Raw genomic sequence first — 20,349 nt, forward strand, 5'->3', positions numbered from 1 at the left:
GTAATCCATATTCTTTATTGACGAAAAACTCATGATATTTTTAAAGTATGCACGAGACACCAACTTAATAGACAAATTAAATATGTAAATTTGAACTATGCCAATGTTTTAATATCCTTTCATGGATATTAGCATGGAGTTGTCTTACTGTGTAAAAATACCACTTGAAATCCTTTTTTTTATTGGTAGAGATACTAGCTTTTTTGCGAAGTCAATGGTAAGGACAAATAGAACATTTGAAACGCCGAAAGCTTGAAGTTATTTGAATTAATCTTGTTATCTGATAAGAATGGAATGACCTACTAGATGAATGTGTGTGTGTGCTCTTTAATTCTTGGCTGGCACAAGTGCTCGAGATTTCACCAGGCCTGCATCTAAGCCTTATCTTTAAAGTTTTTAAAATAGCAGTCTTCACAACTTTTGATTTTTACTTTTTCAAACCATAACACTTTCAGGTATATAGAGCTAAATTGAGGGGCTTGGAGGACAAGTCGCATAAGTACAGTTTTTGCCATTTTGTGAAATAAGTGGATTGCATCTATCAAAAAGGAACCAGCGCAATTACAGTGTTTTCAAAATCGTGCAACTTCTTCTTTTCTCTCCAAAATACTTAATACATGCACAGTATTAAAATTTGCACAATTATTTCCCCTTAAAATTAACAATTTTTTGGTTGGAAGCAAGAACTATTTGCTGTTCTAAAAGATTTTGTGGATAATTATGAAAGAGCAGCATTTTTACAACACTGTAATCGCGCTGGTTCCTTTTTGCAAAATGCAATCCAAGTATTTGAAGTTTTGAAATTACACGGATCCTTTTGGCGGAAAGAAAGTTCAAACTGACTTTTTGATTAATTTGAAGTTGAAGCTGTTTTTATTGGGATGCATTGAAACTGATAATTTTACCTTGGTTTTCCCTGATCACGTTGATTTTTTAGACTTAGACGATAGCTATTTTGATCTCTCTACGATCATCATCAGGTCACTACACTAAAATTTGGATGTGCAACATCCAAAAAACGAACATTACATAGTAAAACACTATTATTAAAAAACTTTTTAAAAACATTTGTAGGGTGCACCTCTAGTGAGTCAAGTTTTAATGTAGTGACCTGATGATGATTGTAAAGAGATCGAAATAGCTATTGTCCAAGTCTAAAAATTCAACGTGATCGGGGAAAACCATGGTAAAATTATCAGTGACTTTTTGATGCTTAAAACTTGAAATTTGGGAGCGAATTTTTCATAGAATATGCATTAAGACTAGTTTTACTTGAAATCACTAATAGCTCAATTTTTCTGCACTGCACTACACTTATGCGGCTTGTCCTCCAAGCCCCTCGGTTCGGCTTGTTGGTTATTTTTAGAGAAAGGGGAACAGATTAAGCTAAAATGCCTATTCCTAAAAGTTTTCTCACACTTTAGTCGAATTTCTTAGCATTCTTGTTGGTAAATTGTAATTAGAGTCCATGCCAAATAAGTTTATGCACTTTTAGACTGCAACAGAAGGTCTGCCATCTTGATTCTTGCATTTACTTTCAAAGTCAAACTGACACCCCGAGATCTTCCGTGGCACTTTGAAAGTGTAGAAACTCATTTGGGTAGACTCACTTTTAAACACAGTGGTCGCAATAACCTAAGATTGGCCTTAACGGAGCACTAATAATTTTCTGACAATGTGTCGGAGCAACCCTTGTTCAACCAAATAGCGACTCGCCAGCAAAATAAGCTGAATTTCTCCCTTAATCACTGAAATCGGGTGAGCGTAGCTGCCTTGATCACTGACTCGAATTTTGGAAAGAACCCATGTTACTCAATATTCTAAGTTGTTAACTTTACGAATGCTTTGTATAGTGTTGTGCTAAGCTGAATTCTCTCCACAAACAACGTATATGAGTCAGATGACATCATCACAGCATCTGTGAGGTCTTTCAATGTACCAGCAATAGATGCTGTTGTCAATGAACAGTGAACTGCCGATCCAAGAGAAAACTTTGCATGAGAGCCAAAGTTCCTCTCATAAAATATTCACATTTGAAGAAAGTTATGAATATTTTTACTCAAAATTTTCAGATATTTGGAACCAAACTGCAAGCTAAGTTTTCTGAAGAATTAGTGAACAAATGGTGACGAGTTTTCTCGGAAACTCGTGTATTATCAAAGAAAATTTGGCAACATCCCAAGGTTCATTAGGTATTTTTCCTAAGCATGGCTGTGTTGCTTGCTTGTATTATTGCTTCACCCTGTCTTATTGGTTTCTATGCTGCCATGCCAAGTAAAAATGCCGCATGAACATTCGAGAGTTGCCAATGTTCCTCTGATGAAATGTTTATATTGGAAAGAAGTTAGGCATGGTTTCCTTGATTTTCTCACATATATTAGATTACAGTGTGAACAAAAGTGTCTGAAAAATCGGAAGAAAAATATTTACAGATTTTCCAATAAATTCGTATTTTAGCAAAGGAAATTTGCCAACGCCGTTAGGTTCATACGGCGTTTTTCCCTCGGTCCGACAGTATTGCCTGATTTTGAACTCAAGTTTTTGAAGTCGCTGCAATGTATCATCAAGAGACTTTGTGGAGGCTCTTTGAATTGTTCCGTGTATTTCTGAATATTTTTGTCTTCATCAACCCACTTCCAACTTTCCAACTTTTGTCAACTTTCAGCTTCACTCAAGATTCTCAGTCAATTTTATTTTTATTATAATTTTTTTTCCAGATGGAAAAAAGCCAGAACAAATCTTAGTACTGCCACGAAAGGAATACGTTGGGTAAGTTTTTGACTTGTACTTAAAGTTTTTGGCAAATTTTTGATAAGATTTTTTTTTTTTTTTTTCTCAATTGTGAGAGTACCTATCTTTATTGAATGGATTATTATCCAAGAAGCTGATGTAACCCAAGAAAATATGAATGGTTAATGGGGGAAAAATAACATAATTCAATTGCAATGTTTAAAAATCTCTGATTGTGTTTTATTTTTAGAAGGATTGAAAAAAATTCCCTGAAAATTTCAATAGAAACTGTTGATTAGTTTTCCTTTAAAAAAATTAACATGAGTGGAGAGCTCCTACATCACAATTTGAGATATCCATGGTCTTTTAACTGTGCCAACCATTAATTAGCAGTTAAATGGTGAAGTCGACATTCTTGCCTCAACTTGCGGCCAAACGCAAATCTGCCAACAAAATTCGGGCTATGCGCATTTGGTCTTCAGGTGATTGGATGGACGCCACATTTTGTGTCAGGATGACATGCGTTATATGGCATTGATTGGTTCCATTTTTTCAGCTACATGCCATATATCTCAAATTTTGAGATTGCACTTCTGTTGTCAAGAGACAAAAGAATTCACTTACCAAGTTTGAAAAACAAATTCAACGTAATAAAGGCTTGGTTTTTTCAGAGGAAAATTATTGCATTCGACACTGACATCAAAACTGCAATCGAATGCGATAGTTTTCCTCTGAAAAAACCACGCCTTTATTACCTTGAATTTGTTTTTCAAACTTGGTAAGTGAATTCTTCAGTCCCTTAACAACAGAATTGTACTCTCAAAATTTGAGAAAAATGACGAGTAGCTGAAAAAATGGAACCAATCAATGCAATATATCGCATGTCGTTCTGACACAAAATGTGGCGTCCATCGAATCACCTTAATACCTTATCTTTTAAATCATGCCATCAAAATTTCGAAGTTTATTTTTGGTAAATAATTTTGTTCGTTTTTGTTTTTTATTGTGTAATATCATTACTTTCTTTTTGTTCACAGTCTTCTTCAAGGATGGATGAAAAATTTGTCATCTGAAATTCATCGTGGAGAAGCTGCTTAGATGAAGAGTTGCTCATTCTGCAACTGTTACTGAAGCTTTTCATTTTAGCTGCTGTGATTTTACTTAAGTTTTTCACCTAAGTATTTATTATTTATTTATTCATAGGACAAATGCCAGTTCGCAAATTTCTACTTTATATTTTTCATTTCAACGTTCAGCGGCTTCTACTCGTATTTTAGCTAGAAGTAAACTGACAGTGAGTACCCACAGGAATTTATGCTTAAATTCAAAACTGTATTCCTAGATTGCAACTTAGTTATTTTTTTTATGATGAAGCTATAATTTTTTTGTCACTACTCAATTACTTAATCTACTTATCCTTGTATCATAACTCTTTAAAAATGAGGAATTGGCTAGCAGCAATTGCTTGCTGTAATGTGAATATTCTATTGTTGCATCGATGCTGCAATGTAGAAATGTACACTTGTAGCTTTTTTTTGTTCTTTCTTTTTCTTTTCTTCTTTTCACACATTGGAGCCTTCAAATGAAAGCTGTGGTGTAGGTCAGCCTCAAAGATTTACAAAAGCGTTCCTCCATAATTTTTCACCAATAAATGCCTGGTATTATTTATCCAATAAAGAAGTTTCTTTAATTCACTGTTTAACAAAGCTGCTTCAAATGTCTCAGGTAAGTTAGTGCTGTAAAATCATTGATATCATATGCTAAGTCCTTGCCTGAACTGTTTTTTTCGCTCCCAGCATCTTGAAACATTGCTCATTGATCGATAGTAATAAGAAGTAACAAGTATCAATTTCTTAGGGAAACTTGCACAATTAGAAAAAATTCTGTTTAACTTCTCCCCTAAAATTTACTTTTTTTCAAATTTTTGATAACCTCTTAGCCAATTGAAAAAATTAATCAGTCACAAACACATTTAAGTCAGTAGTTGTTTGTGCTTTTGTGAACAGAGCGTTTACCAATTGGATAGAATTAAGCAACACAGTTATATCTACATAGAGGTGTTTCAAAATCTCATTTTTTATTTTAATTTTTCGGAAGGAAACCAACTAAGGTTTTTGCTTAAAATGTGGCAATAACCTTCGAATGGGCAAGAAAAGTTGCAAAAATTTTCGAGTGGGGATGTTGGTTGATACCCTACCAAAATATTAAAATACATGTATGAGATGTGATTTTGAAACACTCCCATGTAGATGTCTCTGTTTTGCTTATCTCTATTCAATTTCAGATCACAACAGAGGGTGCAAGTGATTCAAAATACAGTCCTGTGCCAAGTGCATATGACCTAAGCCTGCTATTAATCCTTAATAATTATGGTTATTACATACAATTATTGTGCAAAATCTTCACCATTCACTTTGAATAACACGCAGTCAAATTTTCTGCACATTCATAAGATTACTTACACTTGGTTGCTTCTTTTAATTTGATCCTCCTTTGGCCTCCTCCAAGTGCAATATGTCTTGTCCTATGTTTCTTATTTATTTTATAACTAAAAACACTGAGTTATGTACTCAAGTATATTTTGCGACTGTCCTAAACCCTGCATGGTGAAAAAACTGCACTTATTTTCCAATATCTCCATCGTTTATTGTAAGTAATAAGAATCGCTGTAACCAAATGTTTCGAGTTTCATTTCCAGTCATATTTATCTAAGTTTATTCTTATTTTTTTAATCACTTAATATTTTTTTTCTTTTTGGTGATAAAATATACGATTTTGCTACAGAATTTTTTATCGTTTGTCAGATGAATTCCTATCCTTATTTCCGAGTGAAGCTCATCTGTATTTATGCGTATTTTAGTTGCCTCTCAAGTATGAACTCTGTTTTGTTCCCATTGACCTGTGTGAATCAATTTAAATCAATGGATGAAGTGCGAAACGATGTATCTTCATGGCGGTGTTTAAAAATTTCTGCTCCCATTTTATTATTTCCGAGAGAAACAAGCCAATTTTCTGGCTTGAAATCTATACAGAATTAACTGCTCACAGGGACGGAAAATCAGAGAAGTTTTCGAGAAATTATGTTGACTAGTTTTCAGAAGAAAAAATAAATTATGACAGGAAATCTGCAACATCGCAAACGGAGGTAAGTGGTTTCGCGCTTTGGTCATTGCAATGCTTCAGAGAAGCAAAACCTTTAAAAACTTCAATTTGGTGGCAAATAAAGCCTTACAATCAGCTCAAGCAGAAAGCGTCACATATTTTGTCAAGAATTTGGGAATTGATTCTCCAACCGTATAGAGATGAGCACTAATTTTTCAAATCATTCGATTATATCAAAAAGTTGATCATTTTTGAAGCCAGCAAAGTAGTCGTATTTATGGTCTTTAGATCCTATAATATTTACCGAATTATATACTTATACCAAATTAATTTTAAGGTTAATAATAGTTGTAATTATTTAACGTTGTATATTTTCCTCAAGTTTTTTAAACGAAGGAAAATTTAAAGAAGTCTAGTGCTTGCTACTGAACAACAGTGAATTATCACTTTCGTAATTGCTGAAGATTGACTGTAGAAATTCAACCTATCTGTTTTAAAACTCAATAGCAGGTGTGCAACATGATTGTAGCTCGAGTTGTAAATCTCTGTCATACTTATAACGCAAAATATTTCCAAAATTGTTGTCCTCTCATTTTTTGGAGCACTTCTCATTAAAATATTAACTCAGTGCTATAACACAGTACGATTCAACTTGTTTAGGTGGTTAGGTTTTTTCAACTGTATTTCAAATTCAGAAGGTTTTTTTCATTCTTTTTTTTTCTAATTGTCAAAGACACCTTTTGTACCTTTGTATGTTTTGTAAAAATCAAAGTGTAAAATGGCCCAATAAAATTCTAAATAGTTTTATGCTTTAAAATGGCTAATGGTTGTCCGTACTGTTTATGAAAACCTAACATTCCTACATCTATTTTGAGGAATTGCACATCTGTGTACTGTACATGTCGACGGTGTAAGTTCGCAACTACGTATCTTGGTTTGCGATGTGGCAGACTTCCTGTCATATTTTATTTTTTAAATGGAAAACTACTGAACGGTAATTCTTAAGAGCTACCGTGATTTTTCTCCTTAATGCAAAGAAAATTTTGCGATAACCTGAAGGAATGATGCCGATTTGTTTTGCTTTAAACAAGTAAAAAAGAAGCGGAGATTTTCAAACACCGCAAACGAGATACGTGGTTGCCGACTTACACCATTGATGATACATTTTCTCTACTAAAATTTTGGGGGCGAAATTTAAAGTTCTCTGAGTGGGCTGATAAGAAGTTAGTCCCCTTTAAAATGGGTCGAGGAGTTCGAACTTCAGGTCGAAAATGCTCCAGGAGTAATCTTGTGCTCACAATCAGTATAATCATGGATTATTCACTGTGCTGCAAATGGTCAAAAACACTTATATCTCAGCTCAGGAAGCCTCAGGACCATGCGTAATTGATTTCCATGCTTCTTTTCCTAAAGGAGGTGGACCGTCATTTCAAAATTTGTAGTTTGGCTTGTATAGTTGTGAGCATAAATTACAACTCGAATCAAACTGAGACAGCCTAATCTAATTGTTTCATTCCTGAATGTTGCTATTCAAAAGTTACCCAAGCATCCTAAGACCTCCGTCTTATCCTGTCTATCACTGTCGCCAACCTCATTCAGAAATTTACAGTAAAACAATTCCAGAAAGTTAACTTTCACATGTTAAAATCCCAAAAATTTAGAACAATAGTGATAATTATATTTCTTGATGCGACTGCATCAATTTTCCGAATAGATGTATGGAGTTGTAGCAGATGAAAAAAAAAGGCAGGCTGGATACGAAATTCGAACTTATAAGTAACAAAAAAATTTATTTAAAGATTGCACTTTACATCTAACAACGGAACCAATCTGAGTTCACTCATGAGAGATTGAATTAGTTGGGTTAATGCAGGAAAAATTCATTTATAGTAAGTAGTAAAAGAAAAGATGACAGGTGGAATTCAGACTAGCAAATGTAACATGAGACCATCTTCTGAAAACCTTAGGATAGAGATCAGTCTTACAGTTAAAGGAAAAAAAAGAGCACTCAATAGAGTGATACATTTATTTTAATGATTGAACTATTTTAAAATAGGGCTTTCACTGCTAGAGATAGGCATGCAGTACCACATAAAACTTGCGAAGCTAGCAGTAAGGTTGTTTGACCAAATGTAAAGATGCCTTGTTGAAGTAAAATGTCTGGGACCTTTCAGAAACAACAGAATTACCCGATGCCAAACTGTCAGCTTTGTTTGACTCTGTTGGAATGAACCAATGACTTAAAGTTAATTCATAGAAGTCAACACATTTACTCAAAACTCAATGACCAACTCATTTCAAAATTTAAAACTCTTCTGATTAGATTTTATTTTCTGTAAAAGAAAGAAAACTAAAATACCACTTTCAAATTTTCCAGAAGTATTTTGGAATGTAGGAAATAACTATCAGGAAATTTCAAGAAAAACTGTCAATTGGTTTTCTTCCAAAATAATGAAACAAAAGCGAAGATTTGCAACATCACAATTGGAGAGACATATTTTTTTACTTCAGCCTATCCCATTGTCTAGCGGTTTATGTACTTTTAATCGATAGCTCTGCCATGGAGGCTCAGCAAAAAGTCATCCACCTACTGACCCCAGGATAGGGCCAGGCACCTTTGAGTAAAACAAACGATCTCTTTTAGTGAGCTGGTCAGAGTCCAACTAGAGTTTAAAAAATGAGTCATCGACAGGCCCACCTAAAGTTACTTTGGCCCATCTTTGTAAGCTTTTCACGAGGGTCAAAAATGTACATATTCTGGTCTGTCAGGGTGTCTACTAAAGCAGGCTGGCCAAAAATCAGTACCTACTTCTACAGAACTTTATAGTACATTCATAAAAAATTCCGGTCCTCAACAGTAAAATTCAATACTTTTTCAGTACCTCCAATTGACGAAATTTGAAAAATTTGAATTTCTTGCTCAAATTTCGACAAAAATGACAAAAATTCCGGACCTTCTTGCAGAATTCCGCACCTTTTCAGTACTTCTGGATCGCCCTTAAAAAATCAATACTATTTCCGGACTTGTGCAAACCCTGTCCGTACATCATGCTTGAGCTGGTGTATTTTACTTCTTGCTCCTTCCCGTTCTCTTATTTCTTCTCTTCTGCTTTTCCTTTTTCATTCACCTATTTTCTGCTTTTCCTTTTTCATTCACCTATTTTCTTATTTCCTCGCATTTTATCAGCTTACTCAGGGTACTGGTCCATCAACTACTTGCCGATTTCCTGCTGGGCCAGTCGGCTTTCGCCTGTAATGTGTATAATGGACTGATCCATTGGAATCATCAGTTTTTTCGAGTATTATTTTAACAAACTGTTACTTTCTTGTTGCATTTAAAAGAACCTTACAAATTAAAGTGATTGACAGAAGTTAAAAACAAACACAGTAAAATCTTGAACCATCATCACACAAATACCAAGGGCCTCCTTGGGTAAAATATGAAATCATTGCAATTGCCTTGGAGAGAAGATTAAAGCTATAAAACAGTCAACGATAAATTAGTGCAAGTCACATATCTCTCACTTTTGCCCAGGTAGAATAACACAGAGTATAAAAAAGTTAAGTTGTGCTAGTGAGGGGGATTGTGAGTCAACCTAGCAAGTTTTCAGGCAAAAAAGACAATGCTAGGGAAAAAATAAGTTGGCCCATGGCCAACTAAAACCCAATCTTCTGATGAGATTATTTCCTCAGTAGCAATGACTGTTAAAACAACTTTTAAAAAACCTAACAATTTCAGAAAGACAACTCTTAAAAAACCTGTTAGAATGTTCGTATTAGGAAACCTTTTTTAGCTATTACTTCATGAAAAATTTACGAGTGGTAAAAAAGTAAAAAAGTGTTTAAAAAACTCTTAAAATATCAACAATAGTTTTTCAACGGTCAAAATAATAGAAGAAATGTTAAAAAAGTACAGTGATATTCTAAGACTTTTTTTAACACTTTTTTCCTTAAATTTTCCTTATCGTAAATTACTATAAAAAAAGCCAAAAAGGGTTTCCTAATGTGAACATCTAAAGTTGTTTAAGAGTTTATGAAAAATGTTTGAAAAGGTCATTGCTACTAGGGTTTTCTTGAGCAAGATTAGTATTACTTCATAATGAATACCAGACTTGATTGTCTTGTGCGCTAGAGCTTTGCTAGTTTGGCTCGGTCCACTTTTGCAAATTTCCGAAACTTCAGGGCCGACCAGTTCTGTGAACATTGGAAGAAGAGGTGTTGTTAAGGACAAGATCGATCCTACCCAGGACTCCTTAGACTCCAGCGTTTTTTGACAGGAGAGGGTGTATATTTTAAGGACATAATTGGTTTTGGCCTGTCATAGAAACCCTTCAGTGAAATATATTGCTGTAGATTTGAGTCTGAACGCTGAAAATGATTATTACTTTGTGATCTTTTTTGTTTCGTTTATTGTCTTTTCTCCAGTCTGTCTGTTCTGTCTGTCAGTTCTGTCTTTTTTTTTTCAAAGTCTTTGTCTTTTCAGAAGGCAAAGGAGTACAGGGGGATTTATTTGTGGATTTTTCCTTCTATAATAAGAATAACATACTCATATTGCAGCCTCATACTGGCTTGCACTCATGTCTAAAAACGACATTAAACTTGAAAAATAGTAATTTGTAGCATTAAAACCCGTGTTAACACATCTCACTGAAGGGATCCCTCTGCTGTCAAAAAATGCTGGGGTTAGAAGCATTCGGTGTTGGGCCGATTGCAGTCCTTCACGACACTCCTCCTTTGTAACTTCGGCAGAACATTGGTTACCATCGCACCCAATACTATTCATGGTTTTTTACTTGAACTAAATTTTGTAATAGGGAGCTAATACTTCTGGCTTGGTTAGAAACCAAATATGGACCAGGTTTAACAGAGGTGCATCAAGGTTGAACCGAGAACAAGATGTTCGAAGTTTTACTTCTCCGTGAGACTCAACATTAAGGACATAAGTCACTGACTATTTACATTACCTGTTATTTTTTCCTCTGCCTCGTAGTTGCTGATGGTGTGTAATTAGGTATGCGATTTGGCCTGGTGTTCATATACATAGCTAGTTAGACATTATCAGCAATTACATGTATGAAGCAGAGGAAAAAATGACGACAGGTAATGAAGAATACACAACAAATGGTCATAACATAACAAGCGTATTTTCGTTGATGATCGGTCGAGCCAAAATGCCACGATAATGGTGGCAAGATCATAATCGGGTTGGTAAACATTTGAGTTTAGACTTTCGAAATTGATGCTGGTAGGATGCCATCATCTTCATCAGGTCATTTTTAAACCCTACATTGTAGGATTATATTTTGGCTCCAACGTTTGGAAGAGTTTCACCTCCTATCAGTCTGGTGAATCCCAATGTTGGTCCGAAAAATTATGATAGGGTCAAAATAAAATACCACATCTTATCATCCACCCACCTAGTGAAAATACGCTTTCAATTTGACTCTTTTCATGTTTAAAACATTTTTTCTTGACTTTGGAGTTTTAACAAAGAGACTTTATAACTAATAAAAATCATAACTACTCCCAGCTCATTTTTTCCCCCATATACAACCTGGTGCGTGTTCTTAAACTTGGCGCGTATGTACCTTTTTTTTCCCTGCGTAGATGGGAGCTTTTACAGGTGAGCCAAGAAGTGTAATTCCCCATTTTCCATTTGTGACTGCATCTACAAAAATGGACCTTAGCGCACTGATGTAGATTCTTCAGTACTTAAAAAATCGGTACATGTTCTGTTCGGTTGAAAAATCGTTTGAGGTTTCAACAGTAGACACTCTTTAATATCTTAAAGAGTAAATTCTTGATTTGAGGTTTTCCCTTGGACGGAAAAAGTGAGCTCTAGAGCACTCGTAACATTTGAATCTGAGAAGAGAGGAAATTCAATAGGTTTTCTGATCCATTTTCCTCTAGAGACATAACATTCCATTGATGTGCTAAAAAGGAAAATTGGTAACACTGCCGTCAGGATAAATTGTAAGTAACAAGAATAGTTCTATGACATGAACGACTGATCTATCATTGCTGTTAAACAGTCAGTTCCTGATCTCTTATAGATCTGACTCAAACTGCACGGCAAGCAAAATATTAAAATTCATTTTCAGTCGTATACATTTAAATTGTGCTTTGTATCCTAGAGATTGAAAAACAAAATGAGAAGAATGACTTAACTAGAAACATGAGAGCTGCTCCCGTAACACATAAAAGAGAGTGATCACTTGAGACCTCCATCATAAGCATAGTCTGCTTTATTGTGCATCATTAAAGTTTCGTCAATGAAGTAGAAACTGTCCGAACGTGTTTCAAAAGGATTCTTGACCATTTCATCGACTGAAAAATCAAATTATATTACTAAAATGAAAATTTCACACATTAAGATTTGAGGAGATACCTGAAAATATCAGAATGAAATTTACGAAAATCGAAGAGGCAAACTGCAAGCACACGGAGAAATATGTAAAAAAAAAAAAAGGTTGAAGTTCACAATTTAAATTTTTCATTTAATTCATAAGACTGAAATTTTGCAGCTGAAAGAAAATTTGATTGGTGCAAGGTGATCTCCTTGAGCCTCTCAAGATTTGAAATTTCCTACACTGTGATTGTGTCATTAAACTTAACTATTCATTCCGATTCACTCTAAACCAAAAAAACAAAAATACCCAACCTTCTTATGAAGGGTCAATGGGCTTACTGCCAACCTTTTAGAAACTTGCTGTTTTCAGTTTTCTCTGCCTAAAGCGCACTGGTGGATGAGACCCGGAAAAACAAGTAAAGTTAACCATCATTCTTTCAGCTAATCTTGCGTAGGTCATGTGCTGAGACGCTTTTGATTAAAAATTTTCCATTTTGAAATTAGACCTTTGCGGCTGAATTATCTTATTTCCTGGTAATATATTTGTACGTAGGCGTGTTCTCTTACAGAATTTGGGCTACTGGATCTGTTACCATGTAAACTCAGTGGCTTTTTCTGGTTATCTTATGTTTCATCCCCGCAGGACTTAAATCCTAGTCTGGTGGCAATCTACGACTGGAATAGTCAACCATTTGGACTACATTCTGTAATAAGGAACTAAAATTTCTAATTTATTACAGATACAACATATGTGTTATTAGTTTCCCAATGTACACAAGCGTTTTAACAGTTTACAAATGGTAACGAACAACACTGACCAACTCCAATGAACCACTAGACAAGGTATGAATTTAAGCATTCTGATATATGTTTCTTCTTCAAAACTTTGCGTAAAACACGATTTGTGCGACATAAACTGCTGGTTTTTAATCAACTCATAAAGTGATATATCAAAGATTTTATTTAGCACTGGTCACGAATAAGTTGAATTGCCTGCTCTCGAGAAAAAGCAGAATGCATGTGAATCAAGTCACACACTACAACTGTTTTGGGAGTAATTTCTGTTGTTGTTGTTTTAGGAATTTTTTTTGTACAAAGTGCCATCTAGGTGTAATTCTGATAAGAAAATATGTATTAGAATGCTTAAATTTGTATCTTGTCTAGTGATCCATTGCAAACTTGAGAAAAACACAGTCGAGGAATTTCTAAAAGCATATCCTCAAAATTTTACACAGAATTTCACTTAAAAATTTCACTATTTTATTACTAGAAACTTTTATTCAAACTTTAGATAAAAAATTATCTAAATTTGTAACTTTACCTTCTTGAAAATTGGACAACTGATGCTATTCAGCTTAGCAAGAGTAGGGCCAATTGTAGACACAGCTAGTTTCAAACCTTCGATACATTCCTTACTAGGCAATCAAAATTTTGCTGTATTGTTCCTCACTGTATCGAGAGGCAATTCATATCAAAAGGAGAGGATGGTTCTGATTTGTATCCGTTATTAGGTAGATTTCGAAGAAATATCTACCTATTGCAGACGGTACGACCTCGTAATTTTCCGGAATTTTCGCTCAAAGAGCATCGATCCTGAGACCCTGAGTTGAAAAATGTAGGTCATAAAAAAGTACGATATATATTTATATATTTATAACTGGGATCTAACGAAACTTTGCGACCTTTTTTTTCGGAACTATCAATACGATCGAAACGAAACTAAGCATGGTTCTTCCCTGCTATGAGGTCTACATCAAGTTTCCTTTTTCGTGGAAATCGGCCCACCCCTTATCCAGAAAATCTCAAGTCCAAAGGGGGATGATTTTTCAAACTCGTCCAATCTTGGTGGGTGATACGGCAAAAAACTCGTCTTCTTGTGGCCTTCAAAACAACCTATATTCACTTACCCTCTAAAACCACCCCTTATCCGGAAAATCTCAAGTCCAAAGGGGGATGATTTTTCAAACTCGTCCGATCTTGGTCGGTGATACGTCAAAAAACTCGTCTCGTTGTGGCCTTCAAAACAACCTGTATTCACCTACCCTCTAAAACCACCTTTTATCCGGAAAATCTCAAGTTCAAGGGGGACGATTTTCCGACCTGTCAGGCTCATTGGGCGCAATTGTTTTCATAGAAACGATTAGTCGAAATCTACCTTTCGTTTCCACTGTGGCTGGAAAGCGTTTTTTTTTACTCGGCTGAAAATTGTGAGCTTTTTACCATAAATCCTTTTTTCTTGGGTTTCATTGCAATTCACTTCAGTCCACACCATGAGAAGTAGCCTGTAAAGGGTGAAGTCACTGCTGGTGCAAAGTATAGTTTGAGGACCGAAACATGGCTCACTTGAACATCCCTTACTAGCCGGAGTTGATCAACTATCAAATGATAGACAGATCTCCTCTCTTGATTTTGCCTATCACCCTTTTTGTTATTTTTCGTTGTGTAGACAACGCTAATAGGCGTGTCTTCAAAGTAAAACATTGATTTGGCATAGATACTTACTCAGCTCAGGAGGTAAGTTTGGAAATTCATAAATGTGTTCACATGTATTTTTACTGTTTGGTATGCAAAATCCAAATTCAAAATCAAAACTTTTCAGTAGTTTATCACGAAAAAAGTGCCGTTCGATCATCCGAAATTTGTTGATTGGTTTACTTCCGATGGTGAATTCAACACTGAAAATAAAGTAATGATACAATAAGATAAACGATTTAGGCAAATAAAACAATTGTATTTGAATCCGACTGCTGGTGTACAAAACAGTGGTGGCAGGATTCACATCTTGCAAATAATATGTAAGAAACTTGGCAGCAGACTAGGAAAAACACAAGACATCGCTCATCAGTTTAAAGCTAACTACTTTTGGGAAAATGATCCTAGATAACGTTCAAAACGAATCATGTTCATTGGTGTTGGAACTCATTATGATAGAAATCTGAGTTTTAAGTTGAAAAATCACACCTTGCACGGAGAAAACTTAGAGGAGTAAAAAAAAATTTGTAGAAGAGAGATGTTTTAATAGTTGAAAAACATTTAAAATAAGTTGGGAAGAATTCTTAAGGTGAGAAAGTGAACATATTAGATTAAATATTTAAACTTACGTTGCACCAACTGTTTTTAATTTGAGAAACTGAGGGGTGAACTGATACCTAACAAAGCGCCCAGAATTTGGATCGATTTCTTCAACTTCTAAATTTACATCTTCACTTTCTGTAAAAAAACAAAGAAACAGGTTTGTGATTTCTTAGAAGAATATACTGTGAATTGTGAGAATTTTGAATATCCTCTTAGCACAGCCATCATTGAGTATTCTTGTTCACAAACGTTAAAATATGAAAAAAAAATTGAAAGAAAACAAGAGAAAAAATTGGAAGTATTGAAGGTAGAACATCAATAATAATGTATGACAATCGAACTTTCCTCAACTGTATTTGAATATCCTGATGTATCAAACGCTGGAACCTAAAAAGAATAATACATCCTTGGCAGACATTATTTCAGGCAGGAGGTTAAATACTCTTGGGTGGTATTTAAAATAAGGAAAACTTTACAGAGTATTTTAAAACCGCAGTTTAATTTTGGAAATGGTGTGGGAACATCATTAAAATACTAATTGACGGTGAAACTCCCAAACTACATATCTTGGTTTGCAACGTTGCAGCCTTCCTGTCATTTTTTATTTTATACATGGAACACTACTCAAAGTCAATTCTTAAAAACTTCCGTGATTTTTCTTTCCTATGCAAAGAAAATTCTGTGAAAACTTCAAGGAATGATGCTGACTTGTTCTCTTTCAAAAAAATAAAATGAGAACTAAGATTTTTAAACGCTGCAATTGAGATACTTGGTTTGGGAGTCTCACCGTCAGTATCTTTCTGCACAACCCTCGCATCCATGCAACTGCCTCGAAATCCTCATGTTCTTACTGATTTCTACTAGTTCATGGATTATTCTTCCCTCAGTGAAGAAGACGTTTTCTTTGGAAGAAAAAGGGTTGGATAATTAACATTCAAAATGAAGAATCATTTTAGCTTACCTGAGATAGAGGTTGGTTTAGCGATTTCAAATAAAACCATCCCAGAGTCTAGATCACGTATTTTGAACTTTATGAAGTCGATATTGTAAACATTTGCATCAGGGGAGCATAAATAATCTAAAACAGAGAAAAAAAAAGTATGGATCAATACTATGTAAAGTTGCTGTGTCAAAAGTTTGGTGCATGAATCAAAAAGAGGAGGAAAATGGATGAAATCCTTCAACGCCTAAGGTGACTTGTCCGAGGTTGAAGATATGGTCAGACTCGGCATGCAATGTATCGCAAAGATCATCTTCTTAAAAATCTTGGCAATTTCGGACTTTTTAGCCAAAAAAACGACAATAGCTGGCCAGCACATGAGTCTGAGGAATCATTCATCATAAAAAGAAAATTGAATGATTTGAAGCTGAATACAGGATTCACATAGGTACACAAAATATTGTATTCAATACAACTACTGATCTCGGTATCAAATGTAACCTTGTTTTCATAATTAGATCATGTTTTTATTTCGGCAAAGTCAACAATTTTTTCGATGAAAGTAAATTTTTCGACTCATGCATAGGGGCAATTGCGGCTTTCTTTTACTTTTGAATTAAAATCTGCCATGTTTGACCTAATCAGTGCGATATGTTGCTTGCATGTCAGTTTGACCACATCCTGACACTAGAGCAGACCATCTTAATTGTAATTAAGTTTTTAAATGATTCTCTTTTTTTTTTAACTGATTTTCGAGTGGCCTGTAGAGCTAATTCAACGTTTGATACTGCAGTCCCAAAAGACCATTGCCTGAGACCATCAAACTCGAGTCATCTGGCTGAGAATTGAACCTGGGTTTTAGGGCCAGTTCTACAACCACTGCCTGACTCAGTGGCGTATGCAGGATAAGGTTCTGGGGGGGAGGGGGGGACAAACCTCCCACCACGAGGTCTGGGGGTATGGAATTCTACCCAGGTGCAGCGGGGGGGGGGGGGGGGGGTCCGGGGGAGCCACCCCCAGAAATTTTAACACTGTGAAACCCCACTTTTTAACAATTTCTGTCATGAAAAGTGATAAGAAGCTCTCCACTATTTTTCCCCCAAAGAACCTAAAAAAAATGGAAAACCGTTTATACAATACCAAATAGGATGATTTGTTTCGAGTATGAGATGGAAAAAATTTGCTAACTTCCTGAAGAAAAAATGAGGCTTCTAAGGCGACGCTTGAGGCCCTTTCGTCCGACTTCGAATCCTTCTCCTCGTTTCTCCAGACAAAAATATCATCGAGTTCTCGCTCCACTCGATTTTTCTTCCTTCCCCTTGATTTCTCATGTTTTTTTCTCTCTTTCCTTAGGGCTCTGGGGGGGGGGGGGGTCTGAACTCCCCCTTTCCTCCGTAAATACGCCACTGGCCTGACTACACCACAGGAAGCAGACTACTACAACCATTACACCACAGGAGGCCAACATATACTGATTCTGCTGTGTTCTGGAATTTGCATACCTTGGAAAAATTTCCCTAGATTTTGGCGATACTCCTTGGATGAGACTAGACGGTGTCAAAAATGCACATTTCTCGGACTGGAGTTTTACCTAAGTTTAAATCGGTATCGCATTTTTTCACATTTTTTATAATTTCATATTTACTTGCTTGTATTCAGGCATTTTTCAGCCACTGTGTATAAAAACAATAAAATACTTACTTTCAGTAATTTTTGGCAGTTTCAATACATCGTCAGGAGTGATTTTGTCTTTTTTGAGAAGCATTTCCTCTGTCACAATTAGATCTGGAAAGCATGAGACTCGGTTAGAAGTTGAATGGTAAATCAAGAATAAAGTAGAATGTCAGGGCTTGGCCAAGATTTTTTTTACAACTTGGGTTCAACTTGATTCTGGGTTCATCTTATATGTAGATACGGAAAGCCTTGAAAACATTAATTACACAGCACATCAAGTCTACTGTACTGAGTCATAAGTTGAATTGTGATTAAGAATCACGATTTGATAGACTTCCTTAGTGGCTACATCATAGTTCAATTGTAAACAAGTGCATAAACTTGTCATTGATTCGCGTCATGGTGGTAAAAGGCGCCCAAGTGTTACTTACGATCAAAATTTCTCGTGTTTAATCAGTTCTCAATTGATTTATGGCCTGTCAATGACAAAATTGTAATGAATTGACACAATTATCTCACAAAGATTTTGTAAGTGAGGTTCCGTTGGCATGGGCATAGCTAGGGGGGTCCTGGGGGGGCCTGCCCCCCCCCCCCCCAGAAAGACGGGATCCTCCATTCCTCACCCCCCCCGCTCTCTTCACCAGGAGAGGTGGTCCCATGCCCCCCCCCCCCCCCCCCCCAGAGACATTTTCTAGCTACGCCCTTGTCCGTTAGGTCATATTATTTCTTTTGGTTCATAAGAGTTCAATATTATGTCGAATGATGTAGTCACTTGATCAGTCTATTTTATAATACGGTTTTTTACTTGGTACCTCAAATCTCAGACCAAACTAGAAGAAGAGAGAAATATAACTTTGCCCACATTATTAAATCATTCTTATTGAGTGGTAAATTATGGCTATCACCGATTTGGACAATTTTTAGTCGCACGGCACAATTTCATGTGCTTTCTGGAGGACATCCAGGAGAGAATGGAAAAGGCTTTTGTGACCAGGGATTTTAACAGTCTTGCGAGTTGAGTTGAGTCTATGGAGACTCAGACTCAGAGAGCAAGATCAGGAGTCAAGGTGCTGATCTGCCACAATGATTTTGCCATAGTGATTCGAACCACTAGCCTGATACCCGGCATCAACCAATCCCCGGTATTACACCACAAGGTCAAGTTCCTTTGTCAGCGGATGAAGAGACCCAAGCTCAAGGGTGCCTGTGAGCAAACACGGATCAGTACGCTCACGGTGCTCAACCGCTGAAACAAGGGATTCCCAAGTCCGTCTTTCTGGAAATCATCCTTGCCGTACTTACACCACATTAATGCATATCATCTCACGGCCTGACCGTGACCCATGCCATCTCGGCAACACCCCCAATGTTCAGTTCCGATAATATCCCATGGGCATGCAGCTGATCGGACCTTCCCTTGCCAGTCTGCGCTGTTGTTGAGACCGGACCCAGACTCTCTACAGAGAGTCTGCCTACGGACTCGCTTAGAGGATGAAACAAAGAAACAACTTAAAACGGGACTAAAGCTGCAAATAATAAACATAACATGAAATAAAAAACCCGGGACGTTTCGCAGGGATCACACCCGCATTTTCAACCGGCAAACCAGCATTTTTCTTTGTGATCCTTGCGAAACGTCCCGAGTTTTTTATTTTATGTTATGTTTATTATTTGCTGCCTTAGTCCCGTTTTAAATTGTTTCGTTGTAAATGTTTCGGGCCGATTAAGTTGTTTTTTCTATCATTAGAGGATGAACTCGACAGCCAGAGAAGATGGCCGACTCACATAGAGATAACAAAGAAAGCTAGACTCAGACCAAAGGGTGCACACTCAGACTCTCTGAGGAGAGATCGCGCCTGCGTCAAAATCACCCGCAATCTCAACTCCGTATCCTTGCTTGTGACACGACAAGGTAGTTATTCCTACAGTGTTACACAGTGCTCTGATGAAAAATTTTCTAAACTTCAAAGAAGTACAGAAATTTTTCTTTCTGCGGGGTCCAGTATAGACGAGCGTAAGTGGATAATAATAGGTATGAATAAAAAATTTGAAAGATGATGAGTCAAAATATCACCTGCATTGCTTGGCTGTTTGGACACGATACTACTATCGGAGTTTTCACTCTTGGAATTGGAGAGTAAACTCATTCTTTCTAATTTTGAAACTTCGATGATAACAGCCGAACAAAATTCAAGGGAAACTGTGAAACTGTGAGTCAATGACCTACATTTAGAAATGTAAAGATTCAAAATGACGAGAAACAATTACTGTGCCGTAAGTATTATCGCGGTAGGGCATCATTAATGCAACTACCACTGGTAAAACAAATACATAATAAGACGAATTATTTGTAACAAGACCAGGCGAAGTGAAAGACCGAAAACGGAAAATGGAAAAATCGGATCTCCGTGGACCTAGACTTGTTCTTTACTGATAACAACGATAACAACAAGAGAAAACAACAAAAGTGACGTCAGAG

The 20,349-nt window shown here is 36.1% G+C and overlaps 2 protein-coding genes across 3 annotated transcripts in view; one reads left to right on the plus strand and one right to left on the minus strand.

Moving 5' to 3' along the window:
• Nucleotides 1-6,651, plus strand: part of Klc (kinesin light chain) — a 57,300-nt gene extending 50,649 nt beyond the window's left edge. The window contains exons 12-13 of the mRNA XM_019060439.2: nucleotides 2,718-2,769; nucleotides 3,768-6,651. Of these exons, the coding sequence (XP_018915984.1) occupies nucleotides 2,718-2,744 (27 nt within the window). The 3' untranslated portion in view covers nucleotides 2,745-2,769; nucleotides 3,768-6,651. The remainder of the gene's footprint in view (nucleotides 1-2,717; nucleotides 2,770-3,767) is intronic.
• A 951-nt stretch (nucleotides 6,652-7,602) lies between these two features.
• On the minus strand, nucleotides 7,603-20,317 carry unc-119 (unc-119 lipid binding chaperone). 2 transcript variants are annotated; one of them, XM_072297664.1, is made up of 7 exons: nucleotides 19,945-20,317; nucleotides 17,898-17,981; nucleotides 16,218-16,334; nucleotides 15,283-15,391; nucleotides 14,684-14,856; nucleotides 12,001-12,159; nucleotides 7,603-8,051 (listed from the first exon to the last, which is right to left on the minus strand). In XM_072297664.1, the coding sequence occupies exons 1-6, from the start codon at nucleotides 20,015-20,017 to the stop codon at nucleotides 12,044-12,046; spliced, it is 672 nt and encodes a 223-aa protein (XP_072153765.1). In that variant the 5' UTR covers nucleotides 20,018-20,317; the 3' UTR covers nucleotides 7,603-8,051; nucleotides 12,001-12,043. The 2 variants fall into 2 exon arrangements, with proteins under 2 accessions (XP_072153765.1, XP_018916024.2); XM_019060479.2 differs by having other exon boundaries at nucleotides 7,603-12,159.
• Between the last annotated feature and the right edge of the window lie 32 nt (nucleotides 20,318-20,349).

Source organism: Bemisia tabaci, chromosome 3 (genome assembly GCF_918797505.1).
Source record: "Bemisia tabaci chromosome 3, PGI_BMITA_v3".
In the NCBI taxonomy this organism is placed as follows: Eukaryota; Metazoa; Arthropoda; class Insecta; order Hemiptera; family Aleyrodidae; genus Bemisia; species Bemisia tabaci.